Source organism: Myxocyprinus asiaticus, chromosome 25 (assembly GCF_019703515.2).
Source record: "Myxocyprinus asiaticus isolate MX2 ecotype Aquarium Trade chromosome 25, UBuf_Myxa_2, whole genome shotgun sequence".
NCBI classification, from domain to species: Eukaryota; Metazoa; Chordata; class Actinopteri; order Cypriniformes; family Catostomidae; genus Myxocyprinus; species Myxocyprinus asiaticus.
In genome coordinates, this window is record NC_059368.1 from 7,234,228 (window position 1) to 7,249,612 (window position 15,385).

General features: G+C 35.5%; 1 protein-coding gene across 2 annotated transcripts in view; it reads right to left on the reverse strand.

Moving 5' to 3' along the window:
* LOC127416139 (sorting nexin-9-like) overlaps window positions 1-15,385 on the reverse strand; it is a 35,050-nt gene that overhangs the window by 9,212 nt on the left and 10,453 nt on the right. Inside the window, exons 5-10 of one of the 2 annotated variants that reach the window (XM_051655301.1) lie at window positions 14,262-14,333; window positions 10,859-11,021; window positions 724-862; window positions 521-602; window positions 260-385; window positions 54-171 (exon numbers count right to left, since the gene is read on the reverse strand). In XM_051655301.1, coding sequence (XP_051511261.1) covers window positions 54-171; window positions 260-385; window positions 521-602; window positions 724-862; window positions 10,859-11,021; window positions 14,262-14,333 — 700 coding nt within the window. The remainder of the gene's footprint in view (window positions 1-53; window positions 172-259; window positions 386-520; window positions 603-723; window positions 863-10,858; window positions 11,022-14,261; window positions 14,334-15,385) is intronic. The other variant, XM_051655302.1, reaches the window with a different exon arrangement.

Sequence of the window (15,385 nt, forward strand, 5' to 3'; positions counted from 1 at the left end):
CAACTACACGTGTCAGTGCATCACAGCAAATCAATTAATAAAAAAGTGCTTACCAGTCACCTGCTTGTCAGGTAAGGAAGGAATTGGGATCGCCGAGCCAAATTTATCCAAAAGCCTTTCATACAACCAATCGAAGTGCTTGTATCTGTGATTGACGGGCTTGTTTGTGGTCTGCGAAAGCATTTTACACCATAAAAGCAGCTGGAATTGACTAATAACAAGCTCTTTGGTATTTGGACCTGACTGTGCCTGTACTTACGGTGGGGGTGACTTGGTATTCAATGTAACTCTTGAGGCCGTACATTTTTGAGCCCTTTTTAGGGTCAGCGACAACACAGTCCAGCTGAACTTCTGGATACGCCCACACTGGCCCAACTTCTCCTCTCTGAAATACAGCACATAATCATATTAAAAAATACAATTAAATTCCAAATAGAAGAATTACAACCTTTGAGGGAGTCACGGATCCCATTCCTGTATATGGCAATTCTTAATACAATAAAGTGAGTGAGTGGCTTACATAAACAGGCAACTTGGTTCCTTTGGTGGTCTGTTTGGACAGGAGGTACAACTCAGGACCTGATTTCGAAAAGCCAGGGAATCTACATAGAGTACACAACGCACAAGGTACACAATCAAACCATTATTAAAGCTGTGACTGATACAAGAGGTGTCCAATCGGTGTCTGTGTGCACTGGGGAAACAGTTTGAGCCACGTCTTACTTATTGAGGGCAATTTTCATAGATGAGCCATGAGCTCCGCCTCTGTTGATAGCCCCACCCTCTCCAGCCTCAGATTCAGCGTAGCCTCCCGATGACTTCACGTCATCCCATTCCTCGTCCCACTCGTCATCTTCTGCACCTACAAACAGTTGTCATGCACTCATTACTTCCCTTCATACAAAACACAGCGATATGAAAGCTAGAGCCATGTGTTAGTTTGCCAAACACACTCTGCACAAATCTGATATGGTTTGGATGTAAAATTTCAATGAGATTCTGATCTTGTTGATGTCTTACTAATTAATGTCACTATAGAACTTGTATTATACAACTGAAGTGTGTCATTTTTTTCTATGTTAAAACACTTTCTGCTTTCCCAGCTTAATATGCAGAAATGATTATAAGGTTGGGATGCTCTAGGTGTGGGAATTGCCACAGACCTCCTGATTCAATCTAACAACAATATTTAGATGACGATTCGATATGTGTTGTGACTTTTTTTTATTATTTTTATGATCTGACATATTGTATTTACAGTTGTAGTCAGAAGTTTACATACACCTTAGCCAAATACATTTAAACTCAGTTTTTCACAATTCCTGACACTTAATCACAGAAAACTTTCCCTGTCTTAGGTCAGTTAGGATCACTACTTTATTTTAAGAATGTGAAATGTCAGAATAATAGTAAAGAGAATGATTTATTTCAGCTTTTATTTCTTTCATCACATTCCCAGTGGGTCAGAAGTTTACATATAATTTGTTAGTATTCGGTAGCATTGCCTTTAAATTGTTTAACTTGGGTCAAATGTTTTGGGTAGCCTTCCACAAGCTTCTCACAATAAGTTGCTGGAATTTTGGCCCATTCCTCCAGACAGAACTGGTGTAAGTTTTGTTGGCCTCCTTACTCACACACGCTTTTTCAGTTCTGCCCGCAAATGTTCTATCGGATTGAGGTCAGGGCTTTGTGATGGCCTCTCCACTACTTTGACTTTGTTGTCCTTAAGCCATTTTTCCACAACTTTGGAGGTATGCTTGGGGTCATTGTCCATTTGGAAGACCCATTTGTGACCGAGCTTTAACTTCCTGGCTGATGTCTTGAGATGTTGCTTCAATATATCCACATAATTTTCCTTACTCATGATGCCATCTATTTTGTGAAGTGCACCAGTCCCTCCTGCAGCAAAGCACCCCCACAACATGATGCTGCCACCCCCATGCTTCATGGTTGGGATGGTGTTCTTTGGCTTGCAAGCCTTACCCTTTTTCCTCCAAACATAGCAATGGTCATTATGGCCAAACAGTTCAATATTTGTTTCATCAGACCAGAAGACATTTCTCCAAAAAGTAAGATCTTTGTCCCCATGTGCACTTGCAAACTGTAGTCTGGCTTTTTTATAGTCGGTTTTGGAGCAGTGGCTTCTTCCTTGTGGAGCAGCCTTTCAGGTTATATCGATACAGGACTCGTTTTACTGTGGATATAGATACTTCTCTATCTGTTTCCTCCAGCATCTTCACAAGGTCCTTTGCTGTTGTTCTGGGATTGATTTGCCCTTTTCGCATCAAACTATGTTCATCTCTAGGAGACAGAATGCATCTCCTTCCTGAGTGGTATGATGGCTGCGTGGTCCCATGGTGTTTATAATTGTGTATTATTGTTTGTACAGACGAACGTGGTACCTTCAGGTGTTTGGAAATTGCTCCCAAGGATGAACTAGACTTGTGGAGGTCCATAGTATTTTTTCTTTTGATTTTCCCATGATGTCAAGCAAAGAGGCACCAAGATTTAAGGTAGGCCTTAAAATACACCCACAGGTATACATCCTATCAGAAGCTAATTGGCTAATTGTCTAAAGGCCTGACATAATTTTCTGGAATTTTCCAAGCTGCTTAAAGGCACAGTTAACTTAGTGTATGTAAACTTCTGACCCCCTGAAATTGTGATATAATCAATTAAAAGTGAAACAATCTGTCTGTAAACAATTGTTGGAAAAATTACTTGCATCATGCACAGAGTAGATGTCCTAAATATTACTAATATTAAATCTGTGGAGTGGTTAAAAAATGAGTTTTAATGAGTTCAACCTAAGTGTATGTAAACTTCTGCCTTCAACAGTAGCTTTGTTAACCCCTTTTTTCTTAGAAAGAGACGTTTATTAAAGAACAGTTGTGTCTGACATGACATTTGTTTCACTCTGGTGTAAAACCACCATTTTTCATAATCGACTAACTGGTGCGTAGTCTGAGCTTTTAGTCGACTAGTTGGTGTTAAGGAACCCATGTGTAATAAGACCCGGCAAACAGACATGTTTCATAGGGACATATTGACATTATATCTGTCCAACAGTAAACATGCAGCACTTTAATGGCTGTAGCAGCAGTGCATTAAAGGACTAAACATAGAGGCGAAACTTCTCAGAGAGAAAACCTGTTTGTGTGGAACTTGGCACAAATGTAGCTTCCTATGTCTATCATTTTTTTTTTTTTTTTTTTAGCATTTTAGGTTAAAAATGTGTTCAGCAGATCCTATTAGACTGGGGCGATATGGCTACAAAAATTATATCTCAATATTTTTCAGCCTATTGACAATATTAATATATATCTCGATAATTATGTATTTGCTCTGTAATGGCTTAAAAGTGAACCATCATTTCCTCTAAACAGCCGTTGTAGCAAAGTTGACTCAATATTTGAAATGCATTAAATAAAAATCTATTTAAAAATAATGAAGGCATGCTACTCAGTTTTTCACAAGATAAACAAGGGAGAATGTGATTTAATAATTTTCATTGATATGCACTTTTATATTCATATTCCATATACAATGATACATAGTAGCTTAATAAAAAGCAAATATTTACCTTCATAAATTTAATTAACAAGGTGTGCAAAAACTAATTCACTCATTTATTTTTGGAACCCAGTTGAATATTACAATATTATTACTGTGGGACCCAGTCAAGTTTGTTGTTACAATTTAATACTAAATTATCAATATTATTTTGAGGATTACGCTAGATTTGTTTTAAACTATAGTATTATACAGTATTTCTGTCCTATTTACTTTACCTGGAGCTTTTATTTTGAAATTGAAAGTGTCAGTGTGTTTTTGACCATTTGCAATGTTCTACATCTGAAGAAACTCTGTCATCTCCTTTTCTGTTATTCTGTACCACGTTTGTAAATTTGTATAATAACTTGTAGCAGTTACTAATGTTTGGAACTGCTCATGTATTACTCTGAAAGTGCTGAAAACATCATTAGCCCTGCACGTGCATACAGATTAGCACATCACCAGTTTATTCTTAAGCGCAGAGAAGTGTCTTTAATCGTAGCCCTTTATAGTTTAATAATGTATCCATTTTAACGTTATTTTGATTAACTGTGCAGCCATGAAGGATCGTGAAGTTAGTCTACTGATGCGCTCTTTATGAAACTTAATGGCCAAATAAATAGCACATTAAAATCAAATCGCAATATTCACAAAATTGCTGAATTTTATATTGTCAGCAAAATCACTGTGAACATATTGTGAACATTCTATATATTGCATAGCCCTAGATCCTATCCATGTTTAATGGAAATTATTTTTTGTTAGATCAATAAAAAAGCTTTTGTACCACTGTACATTTGTTAAAGCATAATTCCTAAAAAAAAAAAACAGTGATCTGCTGACAAAATAAAGCGACAAAACATTGGTATTGGCCTGTAGTTTTTACATAAAATTGGTACATCCCTACTATAAATTAAGTCAAAGGTGCTGTAAGCGATTTTAACGTTCTTAAGCTCCCATCATTCGAAAACTCCACCCTCCAAATATAATGTTGAGACCAAAACCGAGCAAAAGAACAGCACTGTTTGTTCCTGTGGCTGATAAATTCAACAGTGGCACAATAGTGCCCTCAACTGACAAACATTATGAATCATAGCCTCAGCGATTGGCTTCAAATACAACAACACTATGAGAACGAGCAAAATGATTGGCAGGTGAAAAGCGTCAATGTCCGCGGTCCACAGACACATTTTTGTTTGCTGTTTACAAAGTCTACAGCTGTCACAGAGATCGGTAAGATATCTCAGGACATTTAATTAATATCTTTATGGGAGTAGGAAAATGTTTTGCATACTTTTCCATGAAAAAAAACACTTACAGCACCTTTAATTTCCCTGAAAAGTGTAAACACTCTGGTGAGTTTGGGGCGGGATTATCTGTTTATCTAACCAATGGAAGATGGGCAGTGTGTTCAAGAGAACTGTTTAAAAACAATAATTTTGGAATTCTGTTTGGTGACGCTAGTGGCAGAAAAACTACACACTTCAGCTTTAAATGAAATTTAAATTCAAAGCAAAGAAATCCCAAACAAACACACTAACACACATTCTTGTTAGTTTCTGGCTCATGCAATTTGTTATTACTGTAAATCCACATCAAAAAGTCCTTGCATTGAATTTGTGGTTTACCTGAGAGATCAATAAGACATGGGTAAGGGTAAATGTCTTTGGAAAAATAAAAAAAGGGAAAAGATAATGTCATTATAAATAGTTTTTGTTTTTTACACTTCTTTATCCACAACCAATTCCTCTTCTCTAGACATTTTGAGCTCCTAAACTAAAAGTAAAATCAATAATAAAGATTATACACATTTTCTCCCCCGCATTCTGTTTACACAAGGATTGACTATTTCCTCATTAAGGCTGCAACTACTGATTATTTTGATAATCGATTAATGTATTCGACTATTCAGAGATTATTGCGACGATTAATCATTAGCTCTTAACCGATTATTAAGCTTGTGCCCCAACATAAAAGGTTGTATTAAACATGCTCATTAACAATAAAGAAGACAAAATCATCTTTTAAAAATACCTCTAAATGACATTCACTGAATTACAGGGGAATTTTTTATTATTAAGTTTAATTCAGTACAGAAATTCACTGCAAAAAATCCTCTTGTTATCAAGTGTTTTTGTCTTGTTTTCCATTAAAATTGTCTAAAAATCCTTAAAACAAGATACATTTACTTGAAGTAACATATAAGATATTTAGATTTGCTTTAAGAGAATGTATCTTAAATATAAGTGTATTTTGTATATAAGTGTATTTTTTCACATGGTTATACTTCTGTGAGTGCAGTAAAGACAGAATATTCTTATATCAAGATCTATTCTCTAAAAACAAGTCTAAATATCTTATATGCTGCTTCTCAGGTGAATGCATCTTTTTTTTTTTTTAAAGGATTTTTAGATATTTTTAAATATTTGTATTTTTAATATTATATTCAACATTCTCAGATAACACATTTTTCTTCTGCAGTATAGCTGCTAAAGAAAATGTATGTTGTTTTAAAGGAGTTCTAGATATTTATATTGGAAAACAAACCAAAATTAAAACAAATCAAAAACGTATTTTGTTGCATTGTATAATGGGGCGAAGACTACCTTACCTTTCAGTTCATTTCAATCCATCTTTAACTCACTAAAAAAAAAAAAAAACCTCTCTCTTATTAAAAAAGCTGTGTATTGCCAATTTTCTTTACGATAAGAAATGCACAGTGACACATATATTATGATTCAATAAGTCTCGAGCCATCACGTTATAATCTAGCTGCAGCAAGTGTGCACGCTCGAGGGATGAGCGTCCCCGTGACAGAGTGTGCCTCAGCCGGATGCAGTTTCAATCTCTCCCCCTTAGATCGGGACATTCATGCAACTCATAGAAGACTCTGACCGCACAGAGATATGCCAGTTTTGGAGTTTGTAGTTATTTACATGATCTGCTTCTGTATTATTTTAACTCTAATAAAGCTATAATGCATTAAATATAACTGCATTTAAGATGTAATGCTGGAGTGTTTCCTTTAAAGAGCTCCGGCTCCGCTTATTCCACAACGAGAGTGCTTCTGTATTTACTTATTTTGCATTTTTGCATTATAATTCCCTCATACTTTGCATTCTACATCACCTGAAGCTGTTTGGAAAGTTTAGAGTGCATCTGGACTGTGAGCTGTGTAATTCTTCCTCTCCTCAGTGCTGCTTTCGCGAGCCATCAATAGAGTTTCATATGATCTCATGTTACGTTAAATGAGATCAAACGACTATTCGACAACAAAAAATTCGGTCTACAATTTTTTTTATTGTTGTCGATGCTGTCGATAACGTCGACTAATCGCTTCAGCCCTATTCCTCATGTTCAATAGAGACAGAATCAGGGTTAATAGTTGTGACATTGGAACAATTGATATTAGTGACCACTCCCCAATTTACCTTACATTAAAACTAGATAATAAACCTAAGGATATTTTATGGAAATGTAATTTATTTAATGATCCTTCATTCAAAACATATGAGAAACTAAATTCATTCTTACTTAGAAAATAATGCTAATGAAGATGTCTCGCCTGTAATATTGTGGGATGCTTAAGCAGTCTTAAGAAGTCAAATTATGGCAATGACTTTGCTTAAAAAGAAAATTAGACAACAGAAGTAACTTAATTTACAGCATTAGTTAAAATTGTTGGACAGAGAACATAAAGATTGTCAGAACCCAGAAGCATTACAGCAAATTAAGAAAATGAGAAACAAAATAAATGTGCTCTACACTCAAGAAACAGAGAAAAAGGTCATGTTTACCAGGCAAAGATATTATGAAAGTGGATCTAAATTTATGAAGATATTGGCTTGGAAACTAAGAAAACAACTGGCAGATTATACAGTTTATAAAATCAGGGACCCTAGAACTAATACAATACAAACTAAAGACAATATACAAGATGTTTTTGAAAGGTTTTATCATATATTATATTCTAAATTGCCGGAAGACAATAAGATGGGTGGGTTGGCGGTCTCAGACGTGGAGGCAACTGGGACTCGTCCTCTGCCACCCGGATTGAGGCAAGTCACTATGTGACCACGAGGACTTAAAAGCTCATTGGGAATTGGGCATTCCAAATTGGGTGGAAAAAAAAAAAAAAAAAAAAAAAAAAAAAAAGAATGCAACTCTTCCTCCATCTTGGAAGGAGGCTGTAATATCAATTATACCAAAAGGCGGCAAAAATTAGAATGTGGATCATATAGACCTTTATCAATACTTAATGTAGACTATAGGATATATAGGTCAATAATGGCCTGAAGGATGGAAGGGTTTCTTCCTAATTTAATACTCCATGATCAAACAGGTTTTATTCATCATCGTTAGACACAGGATAATATCAGACACACACTGCACATTATGAATTACATTCAGAGAAATAGTTTAAAAATTGGACACTGAGAAAGAGTTCAGTTACTTGGTCTTATAAGGTTTTACACAAATTCGGCTTCCACAAGACCACAATTAGTAGCATCCAGGCACTCTATGATACACCAACTGCAAGAATAAAGATTAATGGTTATCTATCAAAACCATTTATTTTGGAGAGAGGTACTAGGCAGGGATGCCCCTGGTCCCCCCTGCTCTTTGCTCTTTATTTGGAACCTTTAGCACAAAGCATCAGAGAGGATAAAACAATTAAAAGGTATTATCATAAAAGGGGTTGAGCACAAAATAGCCTGTTATGCAGATGACATATTGATTTAAGTGACCCAACTCTGGCCCTCTCTCTGGATATAGATTGAATATTGATAAAACAGAACATTTAGCATATAATTAGCATATAATTTTAATTTAAAAATAGTTATTCATTAAAATGGCAAACACAATCATTTAAATACTTAGGAATTCATTTGACAAAGGATGTAACAGAATTCAAAGGAAGAATTTTGAGCCTCTATCTGTAAGGAACAAAGAAGATTTAAATAGATGGAATTTAGTTCCTTTGCTTAGTAGGAGTTTAAGAATTTAACATGAATGTGTTACTGAGATTTATTTATTTCAATCCCTCCCAGCAGACATAACCCAGTATTCACAAAATGGGACAAGATGCTTTCACGGTTCATATGGCAGGGGAAAAAATCTAGAGTGCATTTTTAAACATTACAGCTTCCAAAATATAAAGGAGTTTGGCCCCTTCCTTCATTGAAAGATTATTACATGGCAGCACAAATTAGAGCTGTGGTATACTGGTGCAACCAACATTATTAAGCCCTATGGAAAGCCATATTTTAAAGAATATCCCTATACAAGCAGTACTGGGAGACAATAAATTACAACAATATACAGACGATTTAGATAATCCATGGACCAAACTTACTTTAAGTGTTGGACAGCAATGATAAAAAAGTTTCCTTATTTAAATGCATTAAGATTTTGAAATTCTTTCAGAATCTACTTGATAATCGATTTAAAATGTGGGCAAAAAATGGACTTACGATCAAGAAGTAAAAGGAGCACTTAAGGACCATTTAAATACATTGTTGGAATTATTCATAAAGGCATATACTTCTGGAGTTAAATATAAGATTGTCTCTCAAAAATACAATAGTCTAATGAATATGAAAACACACTCTACAATATAGTTTAGGGATCAATTGGCAAAAAAATGTGCAATGACCATTATGGATGATGAATGGTCAGCTATATGGAAATTCCAATGGAAATCTACTAGATCACTTCATTGGAAGGAATATAGTTGGAAAAATATAAACAGCAAAGTACAGTAATAATCCTCCAAATTGTTGGCGGAATTGTGGATGTAGAGAAGCAAATCATTATCATATTTTCTGGGAATGTCCATATATTCAAGAATACTAGAAAGAAATACAGGAGGCCCTTGAACATATTTTTAGAACAGAAATTCCTTTGCAAAGCAAGTTACTCTATCTTGGTTGTATATGTCCTGACTTAATATCAGTAGATACGTATTTGATGGGTATACTCTTGGCAGCCAGTAAGAAAGCATTAACGTGTAAATGGTTAAAAAAAGGAGACCAACATTAGACAATTGGATAGATGTAACCATAAAAATTTACATGATGGAAAAGATCACTTTCTCTGTCAACTTACAAAAAGATGTATTCCTGGAAAGATGGAAAAATGGGTAAACTACGAAACACAAATAAGGTCTGACTTTGCTGCTATAAGTATACAGAAGGAGATTGCTTTTGTTCTCAAAGAATTTCGATTTTAAGGAAAGTTTGTCAGTGAATCTATTTTATATGGATTTTAAATAGGTTACATGTTACTTCCCTGGATGTATATAGTTCTTCTGGAAAAAGTGGCATCCAAATATGGGGTACAATTAATATACTAAGCACATCTGATAATTAGCTTCGATTTTTTGTTTCAAAAAGATGTGATTGTATTGTAATAATTGTATGCAAACTGAAATGGTTGCGTAATATGATTGTACATGATGGAAATGCCACAATAATAATAATAAAAAAAATGAAAGCCATATTTAAATCCTCTGCTATTATTACAATGTGAACGAGTCAGTTGGTGATAAAGTTTCACCGTACTTCTTTCTAGTTTTTGAAGGCCACAAACTGGCAAACTAGAAGAGGGTCAAATGAAGCTGCTTTTTCACAACACATGGTGAATTCCAGCCTCTACGAAACCCAGAAACAAAAACTGCGCACCTTCCAGGGATGACATCATCTTTGTTGGCGAACTTTATCCTATCATATGATTCACAGTCACAGAGAAGAATGCTTATGCCCACATTTTTCACAACACGTCATAAAATAAGGTTTAACAATATTCTCCCTTTACCATTCCAAATCGAATAACTGATGACAGCTTCTTCTTTAGCACTATCTGCATTTTTTAAATGTGGTTGTATGGTTATATGGTTTAAATTACACCTGAACACTTGACTCACCAACTTTTCATTTTTGTAAGCAACACTGCAAATTTACTAGTATTTTTCCTGGACTTTTCTGGTCTAGGTTAGTCTTAGTATTTCAGTTTTGTCTTTAGCACTATGAACAGGAAACTGCCTCCATATTTTTAGGCTACAGTATGTTCAGAATAGCAAAATACCATACTTTTTCTATTCTGTAGTATACAGTATGCAACAGTGCACACCGTGCTAAATACTTTATCCCAGAACACCAAATTATCTATTTGACTGATCAATATAAGATTGGGGAGAGTGTTTGGGAAACCTGTTTGACAACAGTAATGACTTTAGCAAATTTTATTTGATGAACGCTAGTGGTGCAGAAATGACATATTTCACATTTAATGGTGAATTTACCTGGACCCTGGTAGGCCTGTGGGTGCCCGTGTCCCCCAGATTGCCATGCATTGTTGGTGCTTTTGCCTGTCTCTGTGCCCTCGGGCTGAGCTGCCCAGTTACTCGAAAACCCGCCAGAGGGATTATTATCAAAAGCTGCCCACGGGTCATTACCGTTACTTGTCTGAAAAGAAGAAAACAGGAGAGAGAATGAGATTGTGTAACAATATCATGCAGAATACAACCCTGTGGTACAATGGTCGCCCTGCAGTGTCAGAAATTAACTTTAAAATTAAAAGAATATTTCACCCAAGGCCAAGAATAAACTTTTATTAAAAATATAACATGTTAAAAAAAAAAATACAATGGGGTCTGGGCAGCTCAGCGAGTATTGACGCTGACTTCCACCCCTGGAGTAACGAGTTCGAATCCAGGGCGTGCTGAGTGACTCCAGCCAGGTCTCCTAAGCAACCAAATTGGCCCGGTTGCTAGGGAGGGTAGAGTCACATGGGGTAACCTCCTCATGGTCGCTATAATGTGTGGTTCTCGCTCTCCGTGGGTCACGTGGTGAGTTGTGCGTTGATGCCGCAGAGAATAGCGTGGGCCTCCACATGTGCCATGTCTCCGCGGTAACGCGCTCAACAAGCCACGTGATATGATGCGCGGATTGACGGTCTCAGACGCGGAGGCAACTGAGATTCGTCCTCCACCACCCGGATTGAGGCGAGTCACTACGCCACCATGAGGACTTAGAGCGCATTGGGAATTGGGCATTCCAAACTGGGGAGAAAAGGGGAGGAAAAAAAAGAAAGCAAAAACAAACAAACTGAGCAAATTTTTGACTCCCAAATGTTAAGTTTCTGGGGCGTCTTTGACATTTGATGCCATTTCTGCCCTTAGCCCGAGTTAATTTCTGACCCTGCCATCCATTGGGTTTATATACCAGTACTGCTGTTGAAAATGTATATGCTGTGTGTTCTTAATAAATTCCTTTTCACACCATAGCACATGTCTGTCTTTCTTGAATATAAGAAAAATCATCTTTCAAAAGTATTTCTGTTCTAAACATTCAATTCATGTTTGACTGATGGAGGTCAGCCACAATCTTTCTATTGTGTGCATGTATTGGGAGTACATATGCCCACAATTTCTATAACACAAGTCATTTTGGCTTGTGACATACAAGCCTTCTCTCCCCATCAGCAAAATGGTAATTCCTGAAAAACTTTCAAAAGACACAACAACCCACTCACATCCAATGACAAGCACCATAATAACTTTTAGTTATTATTATATTGTCATGAAAGACTAATTTAGGATGCTGATTGACTCGAGGACTTAAGAAAACCAGTAGAATATACGTACAAAGATGGAAATGTTGAATAGACAGAGGCTAATGGAAGCTTTCATTTGTCTATGTTTGTGTAAGATCAATGGTCCTTTGGCCTTGATGACAGACGCACAAAGCCACGGTGACAGAGACTGTAAGTGTTGTTTCCCAGTCACCATCTGGCCACCCACATACACGCGTCATTCAAGTCACCATCCAGTCGCATTCAATAGCATGATGACCTCTGACCTCGTGCTCTGCAAATATCATTCCGTTTATTTTCCGTAGTTAACGATAGACATGCATCAGTCAAAGTCAAAAAGTGAGTCAGGCAAGTTACTGTCTGTTTGGATTCTACTTGTGTACTCATGCAAAAACTGCATATCATGCATTGAGACAGGAGCACCATGCGGCGAAAGAGTTTGCATGATGGAAGAGATTTAGGTGTGTTTTTGTGCTAGTGTGTCTGGAAATTTTTGGCTTATACAGATGAAGCATTAAAAAAAAAAATTTATAATAATAATAATAGGTCAAATAAATACATAAATAAAATAAATAGGTCACCCTTATTTTAAAAAGGGGAATAAAAAAAAAAAAAGCTTTCTGTTTTCTCACAGCTCAGTCTGTTTCTTTCATTCATATTATATATCTGTATTTTTATTTGTCACGAGTTTGTTCACTGTCTGTGCAAGACACGTTCTTGGGTTCAAAACAACTACAGAAAGTAAGTGCAATAGAATGCGACAGATCTAGGGCTGTCAATTTAAAAAACTACAATTAACGACCTGATATGCTGATTCATAACATTAATCACAAAAACAAATCCCATATTAATATTTGCTGTGAAAAAACCCCAAATGAAGATAATTCAGACAGGAAGTATGATTAAATGCCTTCATTTTCTAATTGCATATTTTTTTTTTTATTTTTTTTATTTTTTATAATTGTACTAAATTAACATGTTAAATTGGCAACCTTAATCTAATTGTTGAAAGCTGAATCTTTTTTTAAAGCCACCGTAAATACAAAACGCAAGCATTTCACACGTGTGCAATGCATCCAACAAGCTTTACATTTTCCAGATTACATTTTGGTAGGTATTTACTAATTATATTAAGTTACTAAAAAGCTGATATTAACATTTTAATAATTAGAAAATTAATATTAATCTATATTCAAATAATTAACAAATTATTAAATAACGTTAACAAATAAATAAACTAAATTATTATTAAAATAAACAAGAGTTGAATAATAGAAAATTATAATTAAATAATAATGATGCATTTATAAACTATGCATTTTTAATATGGGCCTTTACATGCTTATAATAGATTTCTGATAATAGCAACATCAATAATTATATCACTTGTATTAATTCATATAAAAATAATTCAAATTAATTAATAAATATAATGTTAATATTTAATTAAATAATTAATAATAATTAAATTAACAATAAATCAAAATAAACAGTAGGTGAATAATGCTAAATTATAATTAAATAATATTAAATAATAATTTAATACAGGCCTTTTCATGCATATGACCTGCTTGTGACTGATTACTGATAGTGTTGAATTGATAAATAACTGCCCAAAAACCTAGAGCTCACTCTTAACCATTTAATTAATAACAGTCTAATACTGATACTTTCCATCCAACAACAACAAACATAAAAATATGAAATAAATAAATAAATAAAATAAACATGAAAAAAAGCCTCTGAATTTAAAATCTAAATTTGCATACTGCCACATAAACTGTCAAGCAAATCAGGAGCAGCTATTGAAACTGATTTATTCAGTTTCACAGTGATTGAATCATTGCATTTTTGCAAGTTTTATACGGTCAGATAATCAGCAGATAAACTGTGATGTGACCACGATTTTGAAAAGTGCTAATCAGATTGATCAATGTGTGACTGATCATTTGGTGTGATTTATACAGTAGTTGTTTAGTGTGAACAACGGGGACCAATTCAGCCGAACACAGTCAGACCCCAAGAACAGTGAGTTTAAGTTATGCTCATGTTAGTGAAAGTAAGGGAGGGCTCCAGGATGAGTCCATCATGCTGTCTGGCATTTTGGGTACCTCATCAGGGGAGGTGGAGGAGAAGACCGGGGTAACTGGGGTTACTGGGGTTTCCGGCTGAGTTACATCCACCTTGGGGGAAAGAGGTGTGACATCATCATAAAGCGTCTGAAAGGGAAGGGTTACCCTGACAACAGAGCCCTAAACAAAAGACCTTACACAGTAACCACTCAAACCACTGTTTTCTCAATAGCAGAGACATTGCTGTTTTTGCAAACAACACCTACAATTGAAGTCAGAAGTTTACATACACCTTGGCCAAATACATTTAAACACTATTTCTCACAATTCCTGACATTTAATCATAGAAAATGTTCCCTGTCTTAGGTCAGTTAGGATCACTACTTTATTTTAAGAATGTGAAATGTCAGAATAATAGTAGAGAGAAGGATTTATTTCAGCTTTTATTTCTTTCATCACATTCCCAGTGGGTCAGAAGTTTACATACAATGAGTTTTTGCACAAACTTGTGGAGTCCATGCCATCTAATTTGTAATGCAAAATACAAGCATTTTCACTAATGGTCTCAGACTTTTGAAAACACTTTGACAAAGCATTGCTAAAGATGACCCACCTACAAATAAATGTCACTTGGTTAATAACTAATAATGTAGGACCTGACTTTTGTGGTTAACTGTACCGCATATATACAATGATCCATAAATATCTTACATTGCTGCTGCTGTCATATCTTTTATCAGTTTTCAGAAAAGAACATGAATTCGGTTAGGATAGGAAGCCATTAGGTTGAAGTCTATCCTTAACTGTTCAATCAGGTTCAGGCTTTGTGATAACACCATCATGTCTAATCTTCAGTTGATAGCCCAGTTGTATGTGATCCATTCCGATGTATCATAATCATTACCAACCGCCCCAAAAAGACAAGTTTTTTAAATTTGAAGCTAACGAGTGTAATTTCTATGACACCAAACCGAACTGCAATCTGTTTGAGCAGCACAACAAGAAATAACAACTCTGGGTAGCTCAGCAAGACGCTGACTACCACACCTGGAGTCGCAAGTTCAAATCCAGGGCGTGCTGAGTGACTCCAGTCACCAGTCTTATGCAAGTTTGCTTGCATACGCATTTCTACATTCTGAGTAAGTGGTTTTATGCTTCAGAAC